The sequence below is a fragment of the Brienomyrus brachyistius genome, chromosome 2, assembly GCF_023856365.1.
Source record: "Brienomyrus brachyistius isolate T26 chromosome 2, BBRACH_0.4, whole genome shotgun sequence".
NCBI classification, from domain to species: domain Eukaryota; kingdom Metazoa; phylum Chordata; class Actinopteri; order Osteoglossiformes; family Mormyridae; genus Brienomyrus; species Brienomyrus brachyistius.
The window spans coordinates 19235553-19254894 of record NC_064534.1 but is presented as its reverse complement, the minus strand read 5'-3'; the positions used below and the strand labels follow the sequence as shown (position 1 = coordinate 19254894).

At 47.8% G+C, this 19342-nt stretch overlaps 1 protein-coding gene across 3 annotated transcripts in view; it reads left to right on the top strand.

Moving 5' to 3' along the window:
* Positions 1–19342, top strand: part of rxrab (retinoid x receptor, alpha b) — an 81826-nt gene that overhangs the window by 35318 nt on the left and 27166 nt on the right. For 2 of the 3 annotated variants that reach the window (XM_049002569.1, XM_049002570.1), the window contains one exon: positions 14845–15086. In XM_049002569.1, the coding sequence (XP_048858526.1) occupies positions 14845–15086 (242 nt within the window). Of the gene's footprint in view, positions 1–5841; positions 5897–14844; positions 15087–19342 lie in introns of those variants that run through there. The other variant, XM_049002571.1, reaches the window with a different exon arrangement.

Genomic DNA, 19342 nt, shown 5'->3' with positions numbered 1-19342 from the left:
GTGGGTGCATTAGCCACGTGTCTCTGGGTGATAGGGAACGCTTCAGAGAGTGGCTTCCTGGAATCACATCAGTCACCTCGAGAGCCTTGAGCAGTGGCAGTCACCAGCCGGCTTGCTGTGAAGCGGAGCACAACTCGTTAATTAAAGTGGTGCAGAATGAAGTGTATGACCTGTAAAGTCAATGTTTGAAAATGTCATTTCTTATGACGTACCCGTGTGTTTTCAGAATTTTAGACAAAATCTTATGCGTGTGGGTAATAACCAAAATTAATGCCATGTTTACTTTAGCCAAAGAAAACGCGTCCCTTGTACTCTGAGCCAATCATGACATCACACCATACTGTATGAGCCAATCACAACAACCAGTTGATTATCATTGAAGTATTAAGCATGAATATGTGGGCTATTTTTATGCCAATAATCATTTGATTTTCTTTGTGCTGGAATGCTTTTTTTTCGATTAAGTTTATTTTATTATTTTATGAACAGTAGAATAACAAACCATGTAATTAATACAAGGACTTATGATAAAAATGAAAACGCTAAAATTTCATTGGTTTAATTGATAAAAAAGTTCTCATCATTTTCACGCACGCATTTTCCCTTCAAACTTAAGAGGTTTTAAGCTGTTAAGACAAGGATTTAGTGGAAATTCAGTCATGGATTAGGATCCTGTATCCTCCTGCTTCCTGTTAAAATAAAAAGATCTTCTCTGAGACTTCATGTCATTAGCTGGACAGAGACATCTTCTAGCTACACTTAAGGCTACGTGACGTCAGCCTGCTGGCCTTTGCCGATGGCTCTAGCTGAAGGAAAATGTGATTGCCATGCCGGAAAGCAAAACCAGAACCAAAAGTGCCGTCTAACACTTAATTTCCGAACAGAAAAGGCCTCTATCCAGACAAGCGGCATGGCTGTGTTTGCACAGGCACCCGAGTCGTTTTCGCCGTGATGAAGTGCTGTGCTGTTGTAGTCTGGAGTGTCAGATTAGCTTATTAGCGACCCAGAAATGTCAGCGGAGTGACGCCAGCTCAGAACATATGGCAGGGAAAGCTGAAATGCTATTGGTAGGGAGCTGGACAGCTGACACGCGTGCATATGACTTTAGCAGAATCTTTTTCACGCTATTGAGTAATTCATTAAGCCACCCCCATTGGCCATTGGGGCTGTCTTGGCCTTTAATGTCTCTTTGAAAAATGTGTTAAGGTCACTGGTACAAAGCCCCAGTAAAAGAAATGATTTAATATCCACGTGTGAGAATTTATAATCTTAAGGAAATTTTGGTTCATCCGGTAAAACGGCTCTCAAATACACAAATTTAGTGTTATTTTTATATCATGTGTAAAGCAGTCCTCAGGAATCCGCAAACAGTCCACGTTTTTGTTTTCTCCCAGCGCCATGTCAGACACTCCACGTTTTTTCCTCCCTGCCAGGATATGGGAGGGAGCTAAAACGTGAACCGTCTGAGGGTTCCTGTGGATCGGATTGAGAAACACTGTAGTAATGAAACTGAAGGAATGTAAGGCATCAGCAGAATCTGGTGTGTTTAGTCTGAAAAAATACACTCGTCGTCCGTGCACTGGACTATTTTTTCCTCTTTTTAAGGTAAAAAAAGAGGCTTCTAGAGTGGATTTTTTTTGCATGCAACTTGGGTTATTCAAGTTTGTGTTTTTTGGTGGCTTTTAAAATGTTCAGGTTTTATGATAGATAAAGAATGCACTCATGTTGTCCGTACTTTTGTGACTGACTGTGTGTGGATGATGCCGTGTGTCAGAAGAGCAGAGGAAGGATGAGCGGGTTGGGAAGAGATGACTTTGACTTTGGCCTCTCTAACACCCAGCCTGGCTAACAGAGCCCCCCCCCAATATTTCTTTTTGACTGCTGAACAGGACCGAGTCCTGCAGCGTGACAGCTTTGCTGGCACAGAGCCGCTTCCGGTTGCCAGCAGACAGGCATCATTCCGAATCATTAGGCCATGGCTCAGTGACATCAAAGGTGTGTGTTTGGGTGACTGCTCCAGATGGACAGCACCGGAACTCCGCCCCGCCCCCCCCCGCCACACAGATTACACGGTGGCTGGAGATGGGGATTTCCCAGCCGCAGTGATGCCAGCCATGAGGAGTCCCGCTGATGTCACAACGAGTCACATGACCCTGGCTGCCGCCAGCCTTGTTTATCACTCTGGGCGCTTTACTGGGGAGGTATTCCCCTGAGGGGGCTATAGACTCACTACTTGTATTTCCCTGAAACACAAGGCGAAATTGGCCACCCTGGGCCGTGACGCATTCCTCAGCCTCCAGATTCACAGATATGCGGATAGAAAGCCTCTTTAGAGAAAGATAAATCTTTACATTTATCCTCAAGGTGCATAGACTTATAAAAGGAGCCAAGAGTAGAAACAGACGTCCTCCTCATGAGGCAGTGTGGCGGGTGGTTGGTGTGGGAGACGCTAGCCGGCCTTGTGCTCAGCATCTCTGCCCTTCGGTCCATCTCCCTTCTTACAGATGGCTCCTTCTCTCATACCTTCTTTCCACCAACTGTTCTCACAAAGTGATAAAAACCTGCCATTTTGATGTTGTGGTGACCATTTTTTCGGTCCCCATAAGTGGAAACTCAATTTAATAAAAATCATTGATGGCTATCAAAAAAAATGTCAAAAGTTTTGTATTTTGTTTGCTTACTTTTGGTTAAGGTTAGGGCTGGGTATTAGGGTTTAAGGATTAGGGTTTTTCCCATAGAAATGAATGATTGGACGGTTCCCACAAAGATGAAGTCTAACGTGTGTGTGTATGTGTATATGTGTGTGTGTGAGTGTGTGTGTGGGTGGTAGGGGAGGGGAGGTGGCGGCTGGGCACGTTGCTGTAATTGTTTATGGTGGAAGCAGAGGGCCTGGTTGAATATGCTGTTTGTTTGCGGATGTTGGCCGGTGCTCTCCGGAGCAGAGCACACGCCGTCTTTGAGCCTGGGAGGCTCCTTCCTGCAGCACGTAGATGCATAGTTTCCCAGGATGCATCTCCCGCCCCCACACCATGCTCCCAGAGCCTGAAGCATCTCCGCGCCCCCCACCACACACACACACACAGGGACGGATTACGGACCAGGCCAGCGGGGCCGCTGCCCAGGGGCCCTTGGGGTGCAGGGGGCCCGTGGGGCCCCTAGCCCAAAACAATTTGCAACGCTTATCAACACTGTATATTCGTTTGTCTATTTTAGAGGGCCTACATTCTTTGATCCTCTGCCTACAAGGGCCCCTGACCCTATAGGGAGGGCGTTTGGCTGCCAAGGGCCCTTGAATTGCAGTGGTTGTGGTGGTGGTGCTGGTGGTGGTGGGGGGGGGGCCCTCGCGAACGTTTTGCCCAGGGGCCCACACAACCCATAATCCGTCCCTGCCCACACACACACACACACGCACACACACATGCACACGCACAAACACACACGTGCACACACACACAGCCAGCCAGCCATGTCTTTCATGTATAGTGTGTCTGGATCCAGGTCATCCCACATTTGTGTTTCATTATGGTCTCTTTGAGCATGCAGAGTATCAGGAGGGAAGACAAATCATCGTAAAAGTTGGAAAGGATTTCAAAGGCTTGTTACATGCTCGATAAATTTTGCCTTTCACTGAGAGTGTCGCTTTACACCGATTCGGCTTTGACAAATAAGAAACATCTTTCTGCTTCCTTAGATGGGATTGTGAAAAACTTCCACTTCCAGCTTTTCATTCATGCAGCCCATGGGAAGATCAGCAAGTCAACAATGGCCAAGTTTCTCCACTTTATGCAAATATCATTTTGTAGGATGTTGGCATCCTAAGTCTAGGTCCAGTTTGCTTCATACGTTGTTATTAGTTTACAGTTTAGATACATTTAGATAAATTTTGGATCCATCCAAGTACAAATTGTGTGCCTCATATCTGCCAAAAATTGTTCATAAGCATCTTTCCTTTCATTGTTAAGGTTTATGTAATATACATTCCTTACCATATAAAAGATTTTGCAATGAACAAAATTAGCAAAAAAATAAACAATTTAAATAAAGGGTTAATTTTGCTTGTATTGGGAACTCGGTGACAGAGAACTGCAATTCGTAGAAATGCATGAGCTGTGTTTTGTCTTTGCCTAAGAATAATTATTAGAGTTTGTCCATCGGATTAATGTCTTGACATCATGGAAATCGTTCTAGCCAGTTCATAATTTCTTGTTATTTCTACAAGTAGTTTAGCAGCTTTCATCTACAGGTCGGGAAGCCGCCTCCAGCTTTATAACGCCGGGCTGCTGGGCTCATCGTGTTTATGCTCTTAGTGGAATCTGCACTCTGCTCAGACACATCGCCGCGCTTGCAGGACCTGTGTGCTGTTGTGCAGCTCACCGCTGGCACGTCCAGCCTCCCTCACACACCTGCTGTTACTTTACTCTTTATGCTTATGTCTTTCTGCATTAGTAGTTGTGAAGTCGGGTATCAATTATTCATATTGCAGGACATGGGAATCTAGCTCACGGGTTGATTAAGTGTTGCAGAGCTCCGTGACCTCGGATTTAGGGGTCACAGTATTAGGGGGAGGTTAAGCCTCGGTGTGTGTAAATATAACCTGACGAACCTCTCTGCACTGGCCTGCAGGTGTCCCTCCTGTGTGCCTCTCGTAAAATATTTAAAAGAAAAATAACACTAAACAGCAGCTGCAGAGTCCATATATGGCCATGGCCCTATAAAGCGGCTTTTATAAAGATTTGGCGAAATGTAAAAGGCTCCTGCAGTAATGTGTGTGAGCACATTTCCAGTAACCGTGCAGCATTTGAGAAGTGGATTCCAGTAAATTACTTGGAAATTTCTTGTTGAATCATAGCTTCCTTTAGCTATTTCAGACCGCTCAGAAATGGTGCATGCTTCTCCCAATGCCGTGTTCTCCATACCAGCCATGTAACGAAAAGCTGCTCACACAAAGGCAGCCTGTCTGAAAGGTTTGTGCTGATTCTTGGGTATGCTAATGCTACTTTGCTGCTAGCTCTTCTCAAGCAAGTTCCACGCAAAACTACAGCACTGGGGGGGGGGGGGGGGGGGGGCTTGCTTTCCAGCAGATATCCCTGAAGGTGGTGAGATGAGATTATGTCTATGGTGAGAAGCATCAGACCCACTATTGTCAGTGTGAGATTATTTGAGTGTGGAGTCTCTGAAACCTTCCAGATAATCAGTATAGAGTCATTATCAGCCCTTGCTTTTGAGTAAAATTCAGTGATGGAGATGAAAACATCCAGACAGCTAATAGACATGGAGCTGAATAATGCTTGAACGCAGCTGTCATGTCGCCGTCTAGTGCTTCTGAGATACCGCCAACTGGAAAACACATTCACAGAAGGAAGATCATAAGAGTACAGGTCTTATCCTCTGTGTCCTTCACTGACACTGTAATCCCTATTCTGTGTTTTCCGCCGCCGAGACCTTCCGCATCCGGCTTTGGAGGGGCATGGACCCGCAGTGCCTCCGTATCTGCCTGCTCTTGGCATGTGGATTCGGCTCGAGTAGCCGCCGGCAAGGTAATGAAGATCTGGAACTTTCAATAGGCATCAGCGGAGACGAGTTTGCCCTCCTGTGGGGCCGAGCCACAGGTCGGCGGTGTAATTACAGCGGGCCGCACTCACCTGTCCTCGCAGCGCGCCGCGGCCTCTGTGTCCTTCACTGGCAGCCGCTGTTTCTCGTGGAGGCCGTGCGAACAGACCGCTGTGAGCACAGTTATAGATGTGCTCCACGTTCCAGGGTAAAAATAGCTCCCCGGCACGCTCGTCTTCGATGTTCTCACCGTCCTCTGGACGCTGCGTGCTGCCATGATACTAAGAAGAAGCAGATAATTCTGTAATGGCCCGTCAGACTCTGATGGAAGAAAGCAGCGGCTCTGGTGAGTGGTGAATGTAATCTCGCAGAAATCCTTAGGGTAGAGTTTTAATTCTGCTTGAGGTATAAAGAAACTCGGAGTGCGGCTTAGCGCGTTAGGATGCTGCACCCACAATCGGAAGGTCGCTACTTTGAATCAGGGTCAGATCAAAGATTTCACCGTTAGGCACTTGGGCAAGGCCTTTAACCCTTACTGCTTCAGGGACTGCATGACCCTGCTTTCTCTGAAGATCTATGTCATTTTGGATAAAATAAATATAATGCAAGTAACCTCAACTTAATTATGAATCTAGAAGGGAAAACCACTCAAGTATTATGGACACGGGTATGCCAATGAAATGGGGTTTGCTTTGTTCGTGGGGGATAGTTAAATTCGATATGAATAAAAGCATAATAATCACATCTGATTTAATTTCTGTTCTGGAACCCGCCGGTCTCGATCTGCTGTCCATCCTCAGCTCCAAGTAGCACAAAAACACATAAAAACTGCCTACTAGTAATGTTGGCCAGTATACTGGTTTTAATTTTCCATACTGAATTAATTTTTCATATACCCCCATAACATAGCATAGATTAAACTGCAGCTGTAACACTTGAATAAGCAGCAAGTTATAAAATATTGTTTGCTGCTGGAAGCACTGTGGATAATAAAAACACACCTTTTTAAAACCATTAGTAAACATATTTTATTGATGTAAACACATGCTACTGCGGTAAGAGTGAACCTCAAGGGGAAAAGCGATGTGGTAATACCGTGAAACCCCGGAATCTTTAAAAATACCGTGATATACACTTTTGATCATACTGCCCAGCACTACCTCCAGGGGTTGCTCATGTGGCTGACAGTTATGCCGGCCTCTGACACACTCAAAGAAGGAGCAGGGTACAGAGGTGGTTGAGAACTTCCACTAACGTTCCAGATTCTGCTGTGGAGTTTTTCTCATCATGGGAAGGGTGAGAGCCGCTGAGGCTGCACAGTGAGGGAGGCTCACAGAAAGACACCAAAAGGCAGCCACCATGGCTGAGGGCATTTACAGCAGGACGATCCTTGGTGTCACAGTGAGGCACAGTACACTCACAGAAAGACACCAAAAGGCAGCCACCGTGGCTGAAGGGCGTTTACAGCAGGATGCCCCCTGGTGTGACAGTGAGGTACAGCACGCTCACAGAAAGACACCAAAAGGCAGCCACCGTGGCTGAAGGGTGTTTACAGCAGGATGCCCCCAGGTGTCACAGTGAGGCACAGTACGCTCACAGAAAGACACCAAAAGGCATCCACTATGGCTGAAGGGCGGTTACAGCAGGATGCCCTCTGGTGTGACAGTGAGGCACAGCACGCTCACAGAAAGACACCAAAAGGCATCCACTATGGCTGAAGGGCGGTTACAGCAGGATGTCCCCTGGTGTGACAGTGAGGTACAGCAGACTCACAGAAAGACACCAAAAGGCAGCCACTATGGCTGAAGGGTGGTTACAGCAGGATGCCCTCTGGTGTGACAGTGAGGCACAGCACGCTCACAGAAAGACACCAAAAGGCAGCCACTATGGCTGAAGGGTGGTTACAGCAGGATACCCCCTCGTGTGACAGTGAGGCACAGCACGCTCACAGAAAGACACCGAAAGGCATCCACTATGGCTGAAGGGCGGTTACAGCAGGATGCCCTCTGGTGTGACAGTGAGGCACAGCACGCTCACAGAAAGACACCAAAAGGCAGCCACTATGGCTGAAGGGCGGTTACAGCAGGATGCCCTCTGGTGTGACAGTGAGGCACAGTACGCTCACAGAAAGACACCAAAAGGCATCCACTATGGCTGAAGGGCGGTTACAGCAGGATGCCCTCTGGTGTGACAGTGAGGTACAGCACGCTCACAGAAAGACACCAAAAGGCATCCACTATGGCTGAAGGGCGGTTACAGCAGGATGCCCCCAGGTGTCACAATGAGGCACAGCACGCTCACAGAAAGACACCAAAAGGCATCCACTATGGCTGAAGGGCGGTTACAGCAGGATGCCCCCTGGTGTCACAATGAGATAGATCTGGTCAGGGGAGCCACCGCGGGCAATACCTGTCTAGCAGGATCGAACTCGACCCCCCGTCCCGTGTCCCTGAGGCCCACGCTCTCTAAAGCAAACAATCCCAGCATGCTTTGACTTCATGTGGCCATGTGAGACTCTCAGCATGAGCTGTGCAATTCCCGCTGAGGGCTGTGGCTTTAATTAAAGGTCCTCCCTGCCTTCGCGTGTGGGACGTCCTGCTAGGATAGGGGCCGCCTGCACTGCCTGCTCGAGTAAACACGCCGGGCCGCACTGTTTACATGCTGTAGTTAAACTGTGTGCCTAAGATTAGCATGTTTATGCAACAGCAAACGGAGATTTCCTAAATGTGTACAGCCTCTAAATGGCCGGCATTCATTATAATAAACAGCCTGTAAGGCAGGTGTATTTTTAATTGGTAGTATTACAACTAAAATAGACAGAATTATGTAATTTTTCTTGTCCGCGTACTTCATTTCAAATGCTTTAATAGATTTCTCCTCATCTAGGTTTGTTGCCTTCATATTTTACATTTGAAATGGATTTTTTGTTTTAAACTTTTGTTTAACTTTTCTTAAGATTCGATTTATAGCATCACAATTCTAAAAATGTTTACACCTCAAAACATTATCAGCTCTAAAACAGTCACTAAAACAATGAAACCACAGAAAACTGGTTAATCTCCTGCTATGAACACTACTATACCTGTTGTAGATGTGTAGGTGTCTGCTTATTTAGCACCATTAACCTCATATGTTCAATAAATGGCAATGCAGCTTTAGCATATCTTCGCCAAACGCTAATGGAATAATGGTTCTAAAGTCCTCTGTTGGCTTTGTCTTGTTTGGCACTGAGGTTAGTTTCATCCTGCCAGTCATTGGTGGCTCACTGACCAAGACATTCTCTGCATTATGGCCATTTAAGGAGATCATGTCATATACTCTCAGCCCAAGGTGCTTTTAAGCGACGTAAAATGTGAAAATATACCACATTCCTATGCCAGATGAACAGATCAGAAAATGAAGGATGGACTGTCAGAAAAGACCCAGCACACATTAATAAAATCCAGTGTGACATGTTTTTTTTTCCTCAACAATGCAGATTTTGACCTTGACCTATGAGCAGGACATTTTTGCTGAAGTGGTTGGAGTGAAACACCTTGGGCTGGAACAAACAGGTCTGAAACCACGACCTTTTGATGGCGCCTTCCTGACCTCTCACCGCACCTCCCACCCACTGCTCCAGCTCGCGCTCAGCATTTTACACGCTGTGGGGAGTTTTAAATGAGTCACGTCTTCAGTCGTGTAGAGGCCGATGTGTGGCTCTGTCGGTTAGGACTCTCTGTCAGCGACCGGTAGCTTGTTGGGTCAAATCCCAGGATTAGTGGTACGATTTTACTGTTGCACCCTTGTGCAAGTCCCCTAACCTCTAATTACTTCAGGGATCGGCTGACCCTTCTCCTTCAAATGTTCATTGCTTTTGATAAAAGTGTCTGTTGAAGAAACAGATGCAAATGTAGCATCTTGATATGACCAGCTGCAAGACACAATACTAATGACCTGAAACTCTTTCGATTGGACTGATGGCCAGCACATTCGCTAGTACACCATTAAACAGCTCAATGACATCAAAGGTGAGAGGAAACATAGTAGCTTTGTTGTTTTTTTCTTTTAGCTGAATGAGCAGTTTGCCCAGCATCAGTAGTAACACACGATAGCAGAGGCTAACTGCACTCGCGGCATTAGAGTGACACGTTAGGGCCTCTGGCATCTGTCAGTGCTGCTCGCATGTTTGGCTGGCAGCGATTGCGACGGCGGCAAAAGGCGTTAATCATAACGTATGTATGGGGCGGCTGTGCTGGCCCGTGTGGAGCGCGTCGCCTTGGCAGAATGGAGGAGATATCCCACAATGACAGGCCACAGTCCTCCAGGAATCCGTGAATGATGGAGTGATCAGAGCAATTCTTTGTGGGTTGCTTTCACACTTCAGATTGCTTTTGCTTCTTCCTGTCATATCGATTCATATATTTTTATTTCCCTGTTCATAGCCCAGACTTCTTGCATTGCCCTAGATAAAATCGTGGGTAATTAGGTATCTGAGGTTGGGTTTTCGTGGCTGGTAGAGGGACCTGCTTCATGGGGGAGACCGTTCTGGAGTAGCTTGTGTTGCCCGTGGCCCCAGGCCTCCCCAGTGACTCCGCTGATGAATAATGGAGTCCGGGGCAGTAATGGGCTCGACTCCTAGTGTTCGCTCATCTCCGGGAGGGTCCCTTCAATAATGCACTAGTGCTTGCTAGCAGGAGGCTGACTCTCCGGGTGCGGGGCTGATGTAGGCCAGCACCGTGAAGCTCGGCCACACCAAGCAGCTGTTAGTCACCTGGCACCAACCGCCGGGTTGGACACCCCTGAGAGACCATGCTTGTAAAAGCTGCACGTCCGACGGCTCGGGTCATGGTTTAGATGCACAGCCTGGCACAACGTGAATGCTTTATCTTTGGCAGTGTGGTCACCTGTCCGATTCCAGGTGCCGTGGGCCAGTCCTTCACTCTTCACCTGGGACGGCACCAGGGGACTCGCAGGGTGACGGGCTGACTGCAGGAGCAAACGAACGCCCCCTGCTATCTGCTTGGGACACATTTGGACTTCTTATGGAACAGCGTCGTACTGGGCTGCTGGGCGCTGTCTCTTAACAGAAAAACTGGCTTTATTCCTTGACTGAAAGCAGAAAGACGGTGTGCAGGGCTTTGGGTAGTGAAAGGGGACACACAGTGACAGCGGCGTCGGCAGGGGGTCGGCCAGCTGTCTACCCCGCCCCCCCTCAGTCTGGCTGCGGTCCCGCCGCGCATGTGAGGTTTTATTAAGAGTGAGAGAGACGGGGAGCGCGGGATTCTGAGGCTCAGACAGCGCACCCAGAAGCTGTCTCCACCCTTAATGGATGACATAGTTTCAATTTGGAGCGCTTCTGTTTTTCTGACCCATTTTGCTGCCAGGCGGAGTGTCCGCACAAACAGGGAACTGGCACATTTAACGTGGCGGAGGAACCTCTGCTCCCTCACGCCAGCCCAGGACCACCTCGTCCAGGGCCAGCTTTCCGAAGAGGAGGGGGGTAGTATACTTTGAGGGGGGAGGCGACTGATATTCTCAGGATCACTTGACTGCTCAGCGGGATGTAGGAATGGGCATGTTTTCCCTCACGGTGGGCCTGGGTGCACCACCTAGCAGAATAGACCATGTGAGCCGAGCTCCATGGCACAGGCTGGGACTGACCCAGCTCAAGGCTCTCTGATGAGATGCAGTGGGGTCTGCCTATGGCGCCCCCTGGAGCACGGGCTAAATACTGCATTCTACTTAGCGCTCACCCAAAGCCTACTTGATTTAAAAACCATTCCTGGATTCAGGCCCTAAATGCCACGAATGTGGACTCGACATTCGGTCTCCAGCTGTGACGTTCCTTCCTGTGACGCTTGGCTGTATCTCTTAGCTGCGACGTTCCCGGACCCGGTTCTGAAACTGAGAATCTAGCAATGCTATATTTAACTACCAGACGCGGTTTGCCTGCATTAGGTGGCGAATCGGGGGCGTCCGGCCCGCAGGCTGCAGAGTATGCAGATGTGCGTACACACCCACCCACTCAGAGGCAGAATTCAAAGGAGGGGAGCGCCACTTCCTGTTACAGGTGCCGCCAATCTGCAGCAACGCAAGGCTCCTTCTTCCTCTGTTGCCGAGGAACATAAGTAACGCCGGCCGCGGTGGTAAAAATAAAGCCTTTTCCAGTCCATGTGCAGGTTTGTTTTTCCCCTACCGACACCGAAGCAGCTATGCCCCCATGAAACTGCCGCCCCCTCCCTGACCGCTTCCTGTAAACAGCGGCTTAGACAGACAGACAGACAGCATCCGTACGGGGGCTACTAGGCCTCTTACAATAGCAGCAGAACTTTTGCTTCTGAGTGAAATGCAGCCCCTTGTTGGCATTTTCCTTTCAGGGGCAGGGGGGTCAACTCAGGCCTGACGTTTCTGACAGAAAAACGAGAGAGTCCAGGTGAAGTGGTGAATGGACACAGCGCTGTGCTAGTGACAGCGTAATGCATGCAGTTCAGAGGGTCATCATTCATGCTCGTATTTATGTACTTAATTTACCGTCTGGCCTTCTTAGGCCCATCGTTAAAAGCGATGATGTCACGTTTGTCTTTTATCTCTAAGGGGCTCCAGCTCGCAGTCTCACGTCACGTGAATTATAATATGCAGTAACCATGCTCATTTCTTTCTGAAGGACCATTTGGCTTTCTCCCATCAAGACAGGAGCAGGAGTTCCTAGGTACGATTCCCACAGTCTTCGTATTCTGGGATGACTGGCTGTGTCGTACAGTATCTGGGTTTTGTTGCATTCTGTTGGTTTTTCTTGAACTTCCGTTGGATGCTGCTGGTCCCTTTGACTTGTTTGAGTCTCGCCTCTTTGACCTCAGATCACTTCATATCTTACATGAACCTTCATCGAAATGAACTGCATCAGTAAAATGGACGTGATGTTTCAGTATGCCACACATAGAATGTTACACGGATTGCAGTGAATTTAGTTTTAATGAGTTTCTCTTGATGGTGACTCGCAGGCCGAATCCCTTTTCGCTCTCATTTGTTAGCTTGGGCTGCCCCAGAAAGGGTGAGCAGATGGATTTTGGTTCCTGAAGGCCGCCGGCTCGTCCCCATTGGAGCTGTGCGGGTCACCAGCATGCTCCTTGCTGTGTGATGGCGATATTCAGCTTCCTGCACTGTGCGATGTGTCCCGCCCCCCCACCACAGTGATAGCCACTGAGGCCAGCTGTCATTTTGCTGCTGCTTCTCATTAGATCAACGTAAGTCAGTCCTTCGTCGTTGCAGACCCACTCTGGCTCTCGGTCTGCAAGGCTTTGGGTTTCCCTGGGACGGGGAGCAGCGCTCAGCCACCTGTCACCGTGCTGGGTGCTCCTCCTCATTACAACACGCTCGTCCGCTTTGGTGACAGACAAATAAATATGGTGTGGATTGCTGTCCCTCATTTGAGAGCCCCAGCCAAAGCTCTGTCATTCCCTTACAGATACCATCTATCCTAAAGGGACAAACTGAAAATTATCATTGACCTGAGCATTTCAGCACTGCACCCTTGCCACCAAGGCCTGTGTCTTCCCTGTGCACCTTCTATGTAAAGATTCAGTTTTGCATGTCCTATAAGCATAGCTGATTTGCCACTTTGAAGCTGCCGGTTATATCTGTCATTGGTGCTCTGGAGGAGCTGCACGGGTAGCAGGGAGTGCAAGTCTACAGATTCCATCCGGCTGTCCTTGAGGGAATCTCTTTGCCCCAATATAAAGTGTTTTTTGACCTCGATCCCCGTAAGATTTGATTCAGTTCGATCCAATTTTATTTGTATAGCGCATTTTCATTGTCTCAAAGTGCTTTATATTATCCCCGTCCAAAGCCCCAGTTGAGCAAGCCAGAGGCGACAGTGGCAAGGAAAAACTCCCTAGAAGGAGGAAACCTAGGGAGGAACTAGACTCAAAGAGGGAGCCCATCCTCCAGGGGATGGCAGAGGAAGTCAAATGAGCAAGATAGCAAAGTCCCATTTCCCACTGTCCAAGTTTAAAGATTTCAGTCTCAAAGCAGGGGGCAGGCAGGTGATGCTTCTGGTGGAACGAACAGTGGTATAGCACCAGGGCATGCAGGAGAGTTGTACTGGCAGTATATTTTCTTGTTTTGTGTGTGAATAACGTTTGCATGAAGTCGTGTTCATGCTGCTTCTGAATCTTGGCAGGTGAAGTCATCCATGTCTTCTGGCATCTGAATCAGTTTTAATAGCCTTAGGCAGTGTTTTCCAATCCGGTTCTCAGGGACCCACAGTCGGTCCACGTTTTTGCTCCCTCCAAGCTCCCTGCCAGACAGTCGACATTTTTGCTCCCTCCCAGCTCCTGGACAAAAAATGCGGACTGTCTACGGGTCCCTAAGGATTAGCCACGTACCAAATTGCATAGCACCCGTTCCAGTGCGGAGCAGGGCAGAGGCCTTCCACTCGCTCTTCCGCTGCCTCACATTGAGCTCCATGTGACGGAGGTGCGCTTAGAACCCCCCTCCCCGGGCCCTCAGCCGGGAGGACTTGGCTGCGTCAGATTACCATGTGGAACTCGCACTCAAGTGCTTCTGGAAGCTCTGCAGATAGGAGCCATTGTTATTCTCAGCTGGCATGGAGCTACGATATAAATCATTTTTATTTCATCTGGTGGACGAGAAGAATTACAAAGGAGTGCTGCCGGTGTCATTAGATACGCTGTGCGACGCAGCCAAACATAGGCCTGTAATTGCAGCTGTCTTTTAGCAAAGCTCCTCTCAAACTAGTAACGCAATGCAAAATGCTCTACTCCTAGATCCACACTGAACATCATACATGTATACACACACACACACACACTGCCTGCGGGCGTCTTATTCTTTGTTAAACGTAATAATCAACTTTGTGAATGATTTATAAGCCTGATCTCCATGGCAGTGCCAGCTGTCAGGTGGGGTGATGTCAGTGCCTGGTAACGGCAGCAGGGGAGCCATCAAAGGGAGAAATTAGCATGATTCCAAGCACTCCTGTTGCTAAAAACTTTGCACTGTAGTCGGACTGGTCTGGGTTTGGGGTCCAATACGATATGCTTTCATGGGGCCCAAAATCTCTGAGTGGCACCCCTGAACAGCAGTGACTGTAGTCTCACTGAATGAAAGCACCAACACTGTCCATGCTGAGCTGATCGTGAGTAGCCCCTTACCCCCACCCCCCGCAGCCCCCTGGTGGTGCTGGCTAAAATGGCATCCTGGTGCAGAGAGACACACAGGAAGTTTGGTTAGTGCGATGCCATGCCCCGCGCTGACTCCTGCACGCTTTGACATGTGATACCCCCCCCACAGACTCCTCCAGCCAGCTGTCCTCCTCGCCCCTGGGCTCGCCCACAGGCCACCGCAACATGGGCGCCCACCCGCTGCACCCCTCCATCCTCAGCCCATCCTCTATGGGCTCGTCAGGCCAGCTGCCATCGCCCATCAACGGCCTGGGCTCCCCCTTCTCCGTCATCAGCTCGCCCATGGGCCACCACACCATGCCTGCACCCCCTGTCTCGGCCATGGGCTTTGGGCCCAGCATCAGCCCGCAGGTAAGAGCCCCCCCTCCTGGCCGCACTGTGCTGGCGCGACTTCAGCCTCTGCTCGGGGTGCTATAAATATGCAGCCGCAGTCCTTGCTTCCTGCAGTGTTCCTCCTCTCTGCCTTTCAAAGGGAGAATTTGCTTTCAGGTCACAAAATGCATCAGCATATAGTCAGAATTATTTATGGTGCTGGGGAAGAAAGTTCACTTTAATTGGTTAAGTGCCCTTATAAGTGCCCTTATATATTAGCTTTATCATCTTAGGTTCCCTTCACATAGTTCAACTGCTGAACTTCAGTATGACTTGAGCAATGGAAACTCATGGAGTAGGGAGTCACCGCTCCCCGCCAATGTCCGCAGCCCACGAGTGCCTGTCCCGCCGTGGATGAGGGGGGCCGCTGTTTACTAACAGCGGTCTTCATTGTTTTTAAAAGGAAACGGATGTAGGAAGGTAGCTGCTGTCTCTCGATGGATGACGGAAGTGCTTTTTTTTTTTTTGCTGTACTTGTTTTCAGGTTTTGCTGAAGCACTATTAAGGGTTCATTGTCACAGAGGCATGACATCACAACATAAACACCGTGTACAAAATGTAACATCTTGATATATTTTGACGCATACATTAATTCTGTCCCATATCATACTTACACAACATTCAGCATGTAGGTGTCCATATGTGAACTACTCATTCTGGTAATTTCCATTCTTATTGTCTGCTATGATTGCAGCTAGCATTGCAGCTGTGTCACATGAATTAATATCTGCCCAACTGTTAATGAGATATACTGTTATGAATGCTCATGCCTGTCACGATGCGGCCAAGAGCGGATATAGGGAGACCAGGGTGTATAAGCAATGGGGGTTGCATGGGGTTTATTGGCTGATACACAAGGCTGACAATTACAATTGATAGAAGAGGGAAGACAACATCTGACCAATAAACACATGCGACAATGCTTGACTCCTCAGCTAGGGGCTTAAGCCCTTACAAATAAAGGGTAAACAGGTGGAGCACATGAGGCCAATAAGGGCAAGATAAAAGGTAATTACAAGACACACTAGGGTAACACAGTAGGTAGACCTGACGATGTCATTGCAGAGAAGTTGTTTTTCTGCTTGTACTTTTTAGCCAAAAAAAAATGTATTGATTGAAAAAAAATGAAAACCACTTGCCGAAGAATTTCCCATATATGTGTATAATTATTTACACGCCTGTGTTTATCTGAACGTGGTGCAGGCTATATTAATCTGCCGCTCTTTCCTTCCTGCCCACATGAAATGGCCTGTATTTTGAAAGCATGTATCGTAGCATGTACAGAAGGTGTCACGGTATTTAAATAAATACATATTTTCTGCAGTCATGCTCAACGATTTGAGTAAAAGAGGCCCGTGCTGTTTGCTAGTTTAATGTGATTTGCCGGAAGTGTGCAGTGCACTGAACGCTGTCCTTAAAGTGTTTGAAAAGAGTGCTCAGCAGCTTTAGGAAACTGATCTCGCCTTGGCTTCAAAGGAGAGGTGGGGTGTCGCAATTTTCATTGTTTATTGCACTTATATTACACTTATTTATTTCAAGCAGCAGCAGCTGGACTAGAGAGGGACTGAAATGTGATATTCAGAGAGGGCATATGATCCAGAATAAGTGACACTATGAAATCACGGTAATTACAGTATGCTGAGGCCAGCCTCACCTCTTCCCCGCCGAGTGAATTGAATCTTTATAACACTCTCGTCTCATCCGGCCTCCGATGCCCCAGAACGAGCAGCTTTAGATTAAGCTTTTTTTCTCTAGCTAAATTTAAACTCAGAGTAACTTTCGTATTCTGCTCCATGTCGCGCCGGACAGCTTGTCAGAAGCCAGGGGAGGCCAGGTTTGTTTCTGGCTGAAGCCACAAGGCCTCTTGTCAGTCACGAGCAGAAAGGGGAGAATGTCACGCATCATTTTTAATTTTTTTTCTCCTCAAGGCGTCCAATTCTGCCCATCACCGGGCACCTTTCTTCTCTTTTTGTGCCGGCGTCCACGGCGGGCCGGGCATCAGTGAGGTGGCACAGTCCAAGGGGAGTTCTCACTGCCAGATGCTGATTTGAGTTACATGGCAGGTGACTCTTGTGCTTAATACTCAGCTTGCTGGTTATTTTTTTCATGTTTTGTCGAAGTCTCTTTTTCAGAAGAAGGTCATGAATCAGAGCCTTAGAGTTTCTCATTTAAGCCCCGAGGGTCCGTGTCAAGGCTTGGCCCCAGTCTGGTCTCACCCCCACCTCAGGCCATGACCTATCACCTATTCTCTCGTCCCCCAAACAGCCCCATGTACCCCATTCGAACCTAAAGGCAGCACAATGGCATGTTAAAAAAATGCAGAGTGCGATTGCCGCTCTACTACTGTTGAGAGAGCCTGGAACGTACCAATCAATGAGAGGCAAAACTGTCGCAGGCCTCACATTAGCAATTAGCATCTGTCCGTTTGATGTCTTCCCCATGGGGTAACTTTGGTACTAACCTGATCCTATGATGTGTACTGAGGAAATGGTCCCTACTTCTACTTGAAAGGTTTCACCTTTAAAGACCGTGTTGGATTTGCTACTTATAGATCTGAAACTTCCTTCTCCCACGTATTTGAGTCAACAGTTGGCCAGGGACCATGCTATAACCATGACATGACGCTTTATTTGCCATAATGGAACAGTTCACACATTTAATCGCAGGTTAACGCTATCATCCTTATAAAAACACATGCCCGGGCTATTTAAATCGTGTTTAGTGATCTTATGTGCCAATTTGTAGAATACGTTGTTTTTAATTTATCTTAGTGGCAACTATATCTGTGCTGAAATAAACCATGGTGCAATCCCCGGCGAGTTAAAGGTAGCATGTATTTTGAGCACATTTTTTTCCCCTCTTTTCTTGTTTTGCGTCAAAAAGTGGCTTTGCTTTGTTGTCTCTCTTTCCCCGTGCTGGAATGTTCTGTGAGATCTGCCCTGCGACGCTCGGTGTGAGTATGTGCCAGGACACAGCCCCGCAACTCCGCTTAGTGCCGTCGTTTCGGATCCCTGCACTGGCTGACAGACACCTTGCAAATCACACTGTCATCCACACTGAAATCTTAGAGCAGCTGTAAAAGATTACAGAGCACTGGAACTAATTTTACACTGCGGACAACAATTGAGGAGGCTGTCTTGTAGTGTTCTGGTGAATGAGACCTTTTATAATTTGTTTGACCATAACCTCACAGTGGAACGAACACTGCAAGTGCAGTGAATAAATTATAGTTTCTTTTTTTATGGATTCGAGCTGGCACCAACTCAAAATGTGCCAGGTCTTCCTTGGGGATGGTAGCTTGTGTGCCCAGTAGTTTTGTGTGCCCATGTAGGCTGATCTTACCCGAGAGAGAATGTTGCAGTACATAGAGTTGGTGATGATACTGGAGTCAAATTGCATTTCAATATGAAAAAGGTGTAAATGTTTTATAAGAAATGAAGCAAGAACAAAAAAGGTAATATCTTATTTATGATGTCATAAAGCTTTAACATGTTTGGTCACCAAGAGATCGAAGCTCAACCAAGCCCTATGTTATGTTGAGTGTGTACAGGCATAAAATGTGAATAATGGTGGAGATCCGATTTACTGGCTGGTTTCAGTGAAACCACCAGAACGGTGCTGGATGACGTCATGACATAGGCGTCAGAATCGGCGAACAATGGCCGTGTGTCTGACTTGGTCCAGTTTGTTATTACATATGGTGGAGTAATGGAGAGAAACACACGCTGGCATACAGGCACACACAGAGACACACAGAGCGGCATGTGTCTTTGAAAACATCAGTTGGGTTCAATTAGCTTCAAGGAATTTCTTAGGTTTTAGATCGCTAATGAGGTAACGGCTAATGCATTTTTACAGATATCATGTGAGCTGCTGATTAATCTTATCCAGACCCAGTGACATTGTTCCTGCGCTTACTGGGCCCCCCCTGCATGTTTCTGAGGTAGAGCTCGTGTTGCCTGAACGCACATACGGTGCACATATGCTGTCTAATAGGTCCGCCAGGTGTGTCGTTTGAAGTTCCCTCCAGAATTTATCACAGCATTGGATTTCCGAGACTCTCGATTTGCTCATTGGATTATATGGAAATGGAGGACGTCAGCTTGGTGTTCGCACACCAAGCTGTGTGCTTACCGTGCCTCGCTTGGATCTCCCTTCGCCGATGTCTCTCCACCCCTCCATTGACGTATCTCAGGTCCAGGAGCACAAACACAATCTGACCTGTTAATTGTCAG